The sequence below is a fragment of the Furipterus horrens genome, unplaced genomic scaffold (assembly GCF_987537825.1).
Source record: "Furipterus horrens unplaced genomic scaffold, mFurHor1.1.pri manual_scaffold_4, whole genome shotgun sequence".
Classification (NCBI taxonomy): domain Eukaryota; kingdom Metazoa; phylum Chordata; class Mammalia; order Chiroptera; family Furipteridae; genus Furipterus; species Furipterus horrens.
The window spans coordinates 173,843,500-173,855,676 of NW_028327174.1; the positions used below are offsets into that span (position 1 = coordinate 173,843,500).

The following is a 12,177-nucleotide window of genomic DNA, read 5'->3' on the forward strand; positions in this document are numbered from 1 at the left end:
GCAGGTGTGCTCGTAAATCTCCTGTCATGAAATGGGCAAACACTTTGAAAGAGTCTTCAAAAAAATTCACTGAGGCCGAACGCAGCCTCTCACAACAACACCAGCTGGTACACTGATACAGATGGGTTCCTAGAACACTCACCTAGGAGAGGAAGCCTGTACTACAAAGGGCCCCCCATCCAGAAGATAATTACAGATTTAACTTTCTAATTTGTGTATTTGGAAGTCATTTTTCAAGAACTTCTATTTTAAAACTTTTTAAACAATTAGATTTAAAATCTATGATCTACTTATAAATGCATGATATGGAACACATTTTATTTCTCTCAGGTCATGGAACATCCTTTAATATCGACTGCAATGTTTGTTCTTGTTTTGCTGGCAATTTGGTGTGTTCTACCCGCCTGTGCCTCAGTGAGCACAGTTCAGAAGATGACCGTCGCACCTTCACAGGTAACTGGTCACTCAGAAGCTGTCCCCAGCAGGCCATCATCCCCTTGTAACCATTTTTCCTTCAAGGTAGCCTCTCTGGTCTTGCCTTAACTGCAAATATACACAGTAACATTATCTGTATATATGAGAACAAGATTCTTGCCCTCTCTGTATCTGTTTCCTCCTCTATGCATTGAAGACATTAAACTAAATGGTTTTGTAGGGTTCTTCCAACACTAATGTTCTGGGATTCCATGCAAAAAGAAGAGGGTCAGTGATTGGGATGGTTTTAGTTAAATGAAACTTTTCTACCGCTAGAATACCCCATTGACCCCTACAATTATGGTCTAAAACATCCATGTATTTTCTGAGTTTGTTTCTGTTCTAATATTTTTCTCACTACTTTCTTCCTTGGCCCATCTTAGCCTACTGGATCATATAGGTAGGGACGCCTATAAATTAAGCTATAGGTAGGAAAAGTAAAGAATGTTGCTCCCAATCTGGTGTATATAAAATCTAGAACTTAGATGTTTGAAGTGTGGCTCGGGGGATTTCTGGGAAGTTAAAGGGTAATACCAAAAACAAGATAAAGAGTGAAGGTTATACACTCCTCACATAGGTTCCTTCCACTCCCATCTCCGTAGGGATTTCTCCAAGAAGGTAACTTGGGAAATTATCTTAATTTTGAAGCTCAAGAATTTTTCTGAACAAGCAATTAAGAATAGTACTTTCTTGACTTACCTATACTTTCTGCTACTGGAATTATGCTCATACCAGCTACAATAAGTGAAAAGGCTGGTAGGATGAGATGCTCTTTTCTTGAGACGAAGCTGCAATTGATGACAGCAGCAGCACAGCCTACTGGTATCTGTTGGCCTCTGCTTTTTCCTGTATCTGAAATACGGTTTGTTCTGGGTAAAGAGGAACCAGGTAGCTGCCCTTGCCTTGTTTCGTGCTGCAGGAGCAGCAACTTGATTTTTCTTTCCCTGGAGTGGGGTGGGGAGAACAGAATAGGGGTTTACCAGGCACTGTGTCTCCAGCATGTGGGAAATAAAAAGCAGATGAGAAATAAGAAGCGAACAGCAGATGAAGGAGAAGTAGAGGCAAGACAAACTCCACCCCATCCTCTATCCACCCTAATAAGCACCAGCCTTCACTGCTTTGTAGCTGCCCTTTATTATTATCGTTTATCTGCTCTGCTCTGATGGGGACAGTTCCTCCTGCTTAGAGAAACCATGAAACTTCTGTGAGGATGGAGAGTGAACTGAAGATTTAGCCAGAAGACTTTTACTTATTTATTTGCTTACATCTAAATGATTTTGAAAGGTGTACTTTACAATTAGTGAGAACCCTTTCCCTGCAGTGTGCAGCCCCTCATGTCCTGAGGTAAATTAAATTAATGACTCTTTAGCTAGCAGACTCTTAGGGAGATTTTTCTGGCCACCAAGTGTACCTCATTTCTTGGGACCCAGATAGTGTTTGAGTCCAAACATGACTCAGACATTCATAATACTTAGGGCTCAAAACTGCAATAGTTTCTCGAGTTACCGTGTTCTCTACCTTTCAGGGGATGGGAAGAACCTATGTGAGGAATTTATAACCTTCACTCCTTTGTCTTCTCTTTAGTACTTCTTGATTCATATTCTACTTAGCTAAAATCTATGGTAGGTGCATTCTAGAGATCCCCCAAACCAGACTTCAAACTTCTAAATTCTAGATTTTATGCACCGGATTGGGAGGAACATTCTTTACTCTTTCTACCTATAGCTTTGTTTATAGGGGTCTCTAGCCCTGGCATCAAGGTCTGGAGGCCCTCAATTATCTGGCAATAAATGGTACAAACTAAAGCCATTATTCAGACAAATGGCTTTTCAAAAAGCCTTGCTGCCTTTAAAAAACACTCAGAGATGGGAGGGATTTGTTTTTTTACTTAATTTTAAATTCTATTTTAACAGGAGACGTCCATATGATTGTTAGTGGTTTCTCTTAATGAGGAAATATCAGGGGAAGGGGAGTGTACAGGCACACGTTGTTGAGACTGTTTCCTCCCTGCAGGTCTGCCCTGTAACTGTGCGGATCAGTTCGTCCCCGTGTGTGGGCAGAACGGACGCACTTACCCCAGTGCTTGCATTGCTCGCTGTGTGGGCCTCCAAGACCATCAGTTTGAGTTTGGATCATGCATCTCAAAGGATCCATGTAATCCTAATCCCTGCCCAAAAAACCAAAGGTAAGTCAAGTGGCTTCTCACCTTTTTCAACTGAAGATGAGCACTTACTAAGCATCTGCTGTACACCAGACAGTGAAAATGCAAAGAAAAATTAAGAAGGTCTCTGCCCTGAAGAGTTTCGGGTCTAGAAGGAAAGAGCCAGGTAAAGCTGCTTAGCAACATGCTGTGTGATTGGGGGCCTGCAGGTGGATAGTTGGTACAGCCGTGGGGAGGCCTGGGAAAGCCTGTAAAGCCTCTAGAGGGTATGATGTTCTAGTGGAAAGATGAAGAGGGCATTGCAGGCAAGTCTACAGTGGAAGAAGATGGTGGTGGTGGTGAAGGCAGAGACACCAAAGCTCGCTATTTATTTGTTTGTTTGTTTATTTATTTATTTAGCTGCACCAAAAGCATAGCCTAGCTTTATTGAAGAGCCCGTGCCACAGAGTCCCATCAGTTTAACAATAATTTTATAAAACCCAAAATGGAAAATGGGGCAGGGAAGAGGCCCCTAAGGAGGGGCAGGGGCACCCCTGCTCATGGCACCAGGCCTGGCCACAAGGCCTATTGGTATTGCTGTTGCTATGAGGTCAGGGGGCCGCGATAGTCCTGTGGGGGCCACCATTCCCCTGGGTTGAGGACCCTTACTTCTGGGGTGTGCTCAGCTTCCGCGTGCCCTGGATCTTGTCCAGCAGGCCGGAGGTGCAGGCCTCAGTGGGTTGTAGCAGTCAACCAGCAGCTCCTTGACCCTGGCAGCCCAGGTATCATCACTCCAAGTCCAAGAGTTTGTCCACATCAGTCTCCAGCTCTGGGATCTCCTCTTCCCAGCAATCGCAGAGGCAGCTGGGTTTTTCTTCCCCTGGAGTGGGGTGGGGGAACGCAAAATAGGGGTTTACCAACATTGTGTCTCCAGCACATTGGAAATAAAAAAGAGATCAGAAATAAGGAGTGAACAGCAGACTGATAGGGAAATAGAGGCAAGACAGACTCCAGGATCCACTCCTCTAGGCTGAGGTGCTTCCGTAATTCCTTTCCTTGCTGTCTTACACCATGACCTTCCTTGACGCCTCACTGGGCCCTTGTCATCTGCTCATCCGTGTTGCCTAGCCTTTGTCTGCAGCAACTGTGGGTCTCTGAAAGTAGACACGGGCTCTGGGCCACCACTGCCCTGCTGGGTGCGGGCCCAGCCTCAGTGGCCACCAGCCCCTCTCTGCGTCACCACCTACCCAATGCCTGCAGTCTGGCTGCAGGCTCATCCCTTCCATGTTAATAGATCATTAAGTTGTAAATATTCTTTTCCATTATTTCTTTTCAAATGTCTTAAATTTCCATAAAACCATAACTGCATGCATTCTCCTTTTAAATCCCATGAGAAAAGGCAGCCATACATAGTAGTAGTGATGGTGTGGTCATTTCAGTGCAGGAGGCTCATCCCTAAAAAGAATAAAAGTAATTTCTTTTCAAATTAAAATAATGCTAGCTACTATATTCTTCTTTTGTTTTATAGACTAACATTTGTATATCCTGTTGTTTCAAAGACCCAGTGAAAGCTAAACATTTTAATAGGTCTTATTTTCCTAAAGAAAGTTATAAATACCGCCCTGACTGGTGTGGCTCAGTTGGTTGGGCATCGTTCTGCAAAGCGAAAGGTTGTTGGTTCATATTCCTGGTCAGGGCACAGGCCTACGTTGCAGGTTCAGTCCCTGATCAGGGCATGTACAAGGGGCAATGGATATTGCAATGTTTCTCTCCCTCTTTTTCTCCCTCCCTTCCCCTCTCTCTAAAAATAAATACATAAAATTTTTTAGAAGGAAAGTTATAAATACCCTTTAGAGAAATGAGAAAAGTAGAAAAGTCTAAAGAAGAAAATAATCATCATTCCTGACCCCTCTGAAGAAGTCCAAGGATTGAGAATGAAGCAAGGTACAGATATTTCTAGGGGAACCCAGCTTCATGGGGTGGCATTCTCTCAGTGATGTGTGACCAGCCAGTGTCAGGTCCTCAGCCTGTCAGCACAGAAACCTGAATTTTTCAGCGCACATTGTGAAGCCTTCTCTTAGTATAGACTCCTATTAGCCAAACTGAACATTAAGCCCCTGAAAATGCTTCATTTATTATTGACTACGGGCCTCCAGCATCACACCCCAACCTACTTGGTGGCCTCATGTCATACCATTTCTACCCTGTGTGTCCTTTGCTCCCGCCCTTGGCACCACCTGCCCTTCCCCAGCACCAGAGTCTCGGCCACCGCACCTCCTCATCCTCCAGGCTCCACCCAGGGCTGCTCCTCCCAGGGCTTTCTCCAGGAGCATTCTGTGTGTGATTTTCTACCTGAGAGTCTCCTTGGTATGTGTGCTTGACTCTTCCACTGTCCATAAACTCCTGGGGACAGGAAATATTTTCAATTTCTCTGTTGCTTTCTCCTCACCCTCCTATGCCTTGTCAGTGCTTTGCCGGCCTCACCATAGTCTCTCCTGACAGCGTTCATTTGTGTTTTCCAGATGTGTACCCAGACCACAAGTCTGCCTGACAACATTTGATAAGTTTGGATGTAGCCAACATGAGTGTTTGCCACGACAGCTCACCTGTGACCAGGTCCGCGATCCTGTTTGTGACACAAACCACATGGAACACAGCAATCTCTGCACTTTGTACCAGAGAGGGAAAAGCCTCTTATACAAAGGCCCGTGCCAGGTACCGTTGCTTAGCTGACAAACCCAGATACACAGGGCATACAGTTGGTGTATGGGCTTTTACAGGGAATCAGCAGTAAGACCGCTTGGGGGGGTCTTCTATAAATCCTGTCACATCTAGAGAAGTCAGCCCTCCACTAAAAAGGAACCGTCCCCAAGACTGGCTTTTTCTCCCAACTCTGGAGGACTTCCTTGCAAGTATATGTACCTTTGCTCACGGAGTGTACAAGCAAGAAAAGAGAGTGGCTGCTTATAGGAAAAGAATTTAAAGTTTCATGGCCCCGGCATGAATCAGCACCATTTTCACTTCCCGTAGTTCTGTGGGCCCTCAGTAGAAAACAAATCAGAAAGAATGCGAGTTAAAACAACCAAGAAAAGAGCTCTTTTCCAAACACTTCCAACTGAAGCCCCTAGCACAGTACTGACAAGTAATCGAAAATTTCTCTAAGACAATGTCTTTTTCCATCAGTTTATCTCTTGGTCTTTTAAGGTTGTGGAATCTGTATTCATATTTTAAAAATAACCTCAAGGACAACCCCCCTGAGGCTTCCCACACACACACCGCTGCTCTGTGTGCCGGCCTCTCTGGGGAATCCCGTCTTTGGGCCCCACATCCCCTGCCCACAACCAGCTAACACCTGACATCATTGCTTCTCATTTCCTGGTCTTCACCGTCAGCAAAACCCCTTCTTCAGTTTGTCCCCTGGACTTGTTTTTTCCCCGAGTTCTGTTCCAGTGGCATTGGTACCTGCCACATTGAATTCCCAGTCTTCTCTTCCTATTCGTTCCCACGTCCTGGTTACAATTGTTCTCTCACATAGTCCTTACCTGCTGATGGATCTAGAGTCTCTCTGCCCCGCTGCCCTCTCCACTCTTCCTTCTCCTTATCCCTCACCCAGTGTGAAATGATAAGGCCTTCACGTTTGCATGAAAATTAATCTTGTTTTCTTCAAACAGGCACTTCTGGAATAATAGAAGTCTGAGGGAGGGGGAATTCTATCTCATATTGGTTCACATGAGTGAGCACCACGTCCCAAAAAGGCTGAGAATGGTAATCTCCTCAGTTCACTTTGGGACAGTCCTATTGTCCCTCGTCACCATGTTTAGCCCTCCTCAGGAGCTTAATTAGGCGGGTCCCCAGAATTTATGCCTGTGTCTTTTTTTCTTATTGAAAATAGGGAGACCTACTATGTATTCTTGGTTAGGAAATGTGATTTATTCGCCCTCAGTCCTTCTGCAGAACCACGGAGCCCGTCTGTGGGCACAACGGGGAGACCTACGGTAGCGTGTGTGCTGCCTACTCAGATCGTGTCGCAGTGGACTACCCCGGGCCCTGCCAGGCCGTCGGGGTCCTCTCAGAGCACAGCGCGGTCACAGAGTGTGCTGCTGTGCAGTGTCCTTCGCTCTCGGTGACCGAGTGCAAACCCATCGTCCCACCCGGTAGGCTGGCAATATCTGGGGTGGAGCCGGGCAGGGATCAGGAGGACTTGCTTCTCTGCCTCCAGAGAGTGAGTCACTGAGGAGAAGAGAATTAACTAGTTTATTTAAATTTTTCAAAAAATCTTAACTCTAGCTGTTGCTGGTAAGATGCATAACTCTGGGTCCACCTTAAAAATCTGTGGATTACCTTAGATATCATCTGGTCCAATGGTTTTAAGACAATATGGTAAACTTTTTCAAAGCAAAATCTTATACCAAACACCAATATATAAGCAGATGAAGCAGTATTTAATTACTAAAATTATGATTATTAGTTCAAATGCATAATGTTTACTTTAATATATATATATTACCATAAAGTTAATGAATAAAGAATTAGTAATTAATGAACAATTGAAGTCGTTTTGGTGAACACAAACATTTGAAATTGAGAGAAACAAAATAGTTGTCTTAGATTGGCCTTAGAATTCAATTTAATTGTTTTAGTTGCACATAATTGAGAAAATTTTATTAGAAAGACTATAAGTGGTAACAGTTTTTTTTTAAACAGCTTATATTACAGTCTCTTATTCTTCAGTTAAACAGAGGAGGAAGAAGAGACTTTATCTCAAGACCGCACAGAACAGATTAGTTTGGAGTCTAAGAGGTTCACTCCTCCACCCATGAATTCAGCTGTGTAGTAAGCTGCCGCTACGGGCCAGATACTCTTCTAGGCACTGGGGGCACATCAGTGAGCAAAACAAAGCCCCTTTCCTCCTGGAGACCATGTTCTGATGTTTTGTTGTTGTTTTATAACAATTTAAAATAATTTAAAAAATTATATTAGAGTTAAACACTCATGGAATCCCTGAAACACCTGCTGCCATGTTTCGAAGGTAGAAAGCAGAAGCCTGGAGAGCACTCGCCCAGGACCACACGGTGAGGGTGCAGGCAGGTCTAGGCTTCGTGCCTCCTGCCAGGCCACTCTCTGTGCTGTCTCACACCACATGGCCTCACCCTGAGAAGGGGCAAAAGATGAACGCGGGGACGGAGGAAGGATTCTGGGAGATGTGCAGACTGTAAGACCCCCACTTGGTCAGGGTGCATATCGGAAGTGCAGTCATCAGGAAGGCCAGCTGGAACTCTCCTAGCACAAAACAAAGGGTTGGCAGTGTCACCAGCTCTTTGGTGTCCCTGTTTCTGATTCTGAAAACGCATGACATGGTTTCTGTTTACAGGTGCTTGTTGCCCATTATGTGCTGGGATGTTAAGAGTTTTATTTGACAAAGAAAAACTGGATACTATTGCCAAGGTAAATTGCTTTCTATGCTAGGCACTATTGAAAGCTTATTGATAAACCACTCAGTAATCCGACAGAGTAGAATGTGTTGTCCTGTTTACAGATGAAGAAACTACTTGGCAGAGAAGCAGCTTGCTCAAGGCCATACAGCTCATAACCGGGAGAACTAGGGCCTGAACTCAGGCTGTCCTCTGCCTGATCCTGTGCTCCTTTCCTCTGCACCCTGGCTGTGTGGTGACCTTGCTCTGCACATCACAGCCTGAGCCTTTCTAGAAAAGATCCCCTCCTGGCACAGTAAGCAGAGTTAGGGCCAGAGAGTGGTGGACGCCCAGGCGGTTTCAGGGTTGCCTGCCCTCCACAGAGCTGCTCCTCTGTGGGCTGCTTCAGAGCAACCATGTCCCATGAGAGTTTCACCTCTTTTCTTTTTCTGTACCGTCGCTTTTACTGCTCCCTGTTGTGGAGACAGAGCTCCAGACATGTAGCGGCCAACACCTGGCTCTACCTCGAGAATTATCCCCATTTTGATTAAACCACCTATACTTTTACAGGAAGACTTTAATTATTTCTTTGTGCCATCCAACGCCGAACAATAACTTCTTAAAAAGCTCTTCTGGTGAGTGTTTATTTTGGCTAGGAAGCTCCCATGTCAGGCAGAACCCTGTTGGAGTGGACTCTGTGGAGTTTTAGAATTCAGCTGGCGGGACCCTGTACTTAGAGATTCCTTGGTCAAAAGAGCCTCCTTGGCTTAGGCAAGGTAACAAGGCAGCTTAGGCAGTGATAAGGAGTTCTTTTTTTTCTGGTAATAGAATTTGTTTTCTCTTTCTAGGTAACAAACAAAAAGCCAATAACAGTTCTGGAAATACTTCAGAAAATCCGCATGCATGTGTCTGTTCCACAGTGTGACGTATTTGGATACTTCAGCATTGAATCAGAAATTGTGATCCTGATTATTCCTGTTGATCATTATCCAAAAGCTTTGCAGGTTGGGGTTCAGCCTACATTTTGCAGCCATCTTGTCAATTTTAAGTTTGGTGGACTTGGGAGGGGTGGGCACAAACTAGGGTGGGGGAGGAGGATGTGATGCGAAAAGGGAGGCATTTCGGCAGGGCAGGAGGGAGAAAGGTGCCAGGCAGTCTCTGAAGGACAGAGCTGCATGCAGTGAGCACTTTGCCAGGTGGCTGAGGCCAGGTACACATTTGACAGCAGAATGCTAAGGAGTGGGGGAGGGGAGAGGTTGAGATGCTGTAACTCAACGAGTGCAGAGATGGAATGCATCCACTCATTGTACAGACAAGACCCAGGGATGGAAGGGAGTGACGAAGGTCACACAGTGACAGAACAGACTGGAAGACCGTGCCTACAGTGGGGAGGACAAGCCCACTGGAGCTAGTCTTGTGGGCCCATTTTTCTTCCTCACAATCTTGAGGTGAACCTCACTCACTAGGCCTAAGTTTCAGCATCAAAATAGTGAGGGCTCACCCTGGCTGGTGTGGCTTAATGGATTGAGCGCCATCCTGTGAACCAAAGGGTCACCGGTTCGATTCCTAGTCAGGGCACATGCCTGGGTTGCGGGCCAGGTCCCCAGTTGGGGGCATGCAAGAAGCAGTCACACGTTGCTGTTTCTCTTCCTTCTCTTTCTCCCTCCTTTCCTCTCTCTCTAAAAATAAATAAATAAAATCTTTTAAAAAATCAGGGCTCAAGCGAAGGGGATGAATACAAACAGCCTATAAACTTCCATGTTAGACAGCTCATTAAGTCTAATTACTTTCCTCCTGATGTGTAAATAGGCACTGAAAGTCCATTCCCTATGACTGTGTTTGACTGTGTAAAGCTAATATCTCAGTGTAGATAAGCAGTGAAAGGGTCATGTAAAACAAAGGACAGTGGCATTTTGGGTCATTTCATTTCTGATTTGGTTTCCATTGATCCTGTTACTACTTATGTAATAAAATAAAACCATAATTAAGTGTTACTTTGTTGAAGAAAAGAACAAAATGAAAGCATATTCCCTATGTTGGAATATATATGGAATTTGACCTGACGTTCTCTTAGGTTCTGTGGTTTTATATTTATAACCATCTGATTTTCCTTTCCCAGATTGAGGCCTGCAATAAAGAAGCAGAGAAGATCGAATCCCTTATCAACTCTGACAGCCCTACTCTGGCGTCCCATGTCCCTCTCTCTGCCCTCATCATTTCCCAGGTACGGGTCGCCAGCAGTGTGCCATCAGCCAGCATCAGGGCCAGACCTCCCTGCCACTCCTGCCTCTTTGTCCTCAGCCTGGGCCTCACCCTGCTCATGGTCTGGACATGTAACTGACTGCCCATGGAAAGTGCAAAATGTTCCTCAGTCTAATTTTCTACCTTGTGAAAGACATGCAGGACCGCCGGTTAGTAGTTGAAGAGTGGCCAAGTAAAAGCACTCGTCACCTGTTGACCACACAGTATTTTTTTTAATCTGCCAATATTAGCAGGATTTTTGTTTTGTTTTTATAAATGTCAAAATGTGTTCTTCCAAATACTAATGCAAAGAGGTTGTTTCCTTCTGGTGGATCACTGCCTTCCAATTTACATTTTGCTCATTAGGTGGGTCCCTCGCTCTAAAATGTATTCAACATCACTGATAAATAACATGGTCACTTTTAGAAAGATAACTCATTATACTCTGGGCTCTGTATCACAGAGCCTTCATTTCAGAGTTCCTATAAGTATTAAGGGGCCCCTAGTGTTTGTGTGTTTACAGATAATTACCTACTCAATCTAGAAGCGAGGGGTCACAGTAAAGAGCCCTTGCCGTTAAAGTATGAAATAGAGATAAAGCATCTTTGGAATTACCATGTGGATCATCAGGCAAATTTAACTTCCAGAAATTTAATTCAGGAACCCATCTATTGTGATAAGCAAAAGCATTCACATGATATACGGTACCTGACAGTCTCAGTGGTTATAAACGTGTCTGTGACTTTTGCGAAAAGGAGAAGTTAGAGAAGTTATATTACATCAGAGCATCCTGCATCTATATTAACCAGATGTATACTCTTCGGTAGCTTTCCAAGTTAAATTTAGTATCTGTAAACATCAATCTTTAAACCAATTGCTGCTACTTATATAATTGCCAAAAAGTGAAATAATTAGTAGTTCATGTAAATACTACATGATTTTTCTATTTTATTATGAAGAAGGTGAATAGCCATATTTGTAAAGTGACAATCATGGGTGTTAACCTAGTACTTTCCGTTCATGAAGACACATTTGCTTTTTGTGACATGCACAGTGTAGGTAAATGTTCTGTCTGCTCTCTTTTCAGATATAGAATTATAAAGAATTATGGTTTATATATTTAAAAATATCAATCTAAGTATTAAAATGTTTGCATGTTGTCTAAGAAATTGAGTACTTTGAATGTGTTTCACAGTTTAAAATAAGCTATTCAGTGTAATACTTCTTGTTTGTATGCACCTAAACTTAGATTTTACATGAAGTATTTTTTTCAGTGTTATATGTACCCTCTGAAATATATAAGGATATGCTTATACCAAATGTTTAAAAGTGGGCACTTAAGCTTTCAGAATATCTCAATGCCAATGTAGCATGTTTGTTGCAATTGTTTTTTCTATATAAATGTCTTCAATGCAATATACTGGAAAGTATTTTAATAAAAATAATTTTTATATGGTTATGTGTACTTGCAGGCAATGTGCACATTGCCTTGGGTGAGCTGTGTCCTTTGCTCTGGAATTATGGGAGTGTTATTATTCCAAGCCAAGGGCCCTGAGAAAGTGGAGCAACTGGAACAGAGGGCAGGTGGTGGCAGAGCTTCAAGTACAAAGACCAAGCAAGCTTCAGACCCAGGAGCAGACCTGGCAGTTCTAGTCCCCACTGCCTTGGGCCTGATGTGCCAGGTCCAGGGTATGTCCTGGGACAGCAAGAACTTTGGACTGTGGAGTCAGAGGGTCTGTTGATCAGGGCCTGAGAGGCTCTATCAGTCTAGCTGAGGCTAAGGCCCCAAAACCTCAGTGGCTGGCAACAGCGGAGGTTCATCTCTTGCTCCCATCACGTGGCCATCATGGGTCAACCGCATTTCTCTCCATCATCTTCTCTCCAGGACCCATTCCAGTGTCCTCACAAAGG

General features: G+C 44.1%; 1 protein-coding gene across 1 annotated transcript in view; it reads left to right on the forward strand.

The window, feature by feature from the left end:
• RECK (reversion inducing cysteine rich protein with kazal motifs) overlaps nt 1–11,684 on the forward strand; it is a 61,068-nt gene extending 49,384 nt beyond the window's left edge. The window contains exons 15-21 of the mRNA XM_090275915.1: nt 331–453; nt 2,488–2,659; nt 5,137–5,329; nt 6,558–6,768; nt 7,986–8,059; nt 8,874–9,029; nt 10,145–11,684. Of these exons, the coding sequence (XP_090132041.1) occupies nt 331–453; nt 2,488–2,659; nt 5,137–5,329; nt 6,558–6,768; nt 7,986–8,059; nt 8,874–9,029; nt 10,145–10,366 (1,151 nt within the window). The 3' untranslated portion in view covers nt 10,367–11,684. The remainder of the gene's footprint in view (nt 1–330; nt 454–2,487; nt 2,660–5,136; nt 5,330–6,557; nt 6,769–7,985; nt 8,060–8,873; nt 9,030–10,144) is intronic.
• Nucleotides 11,685–12,177: the final 493 nt, after the last annotated feature.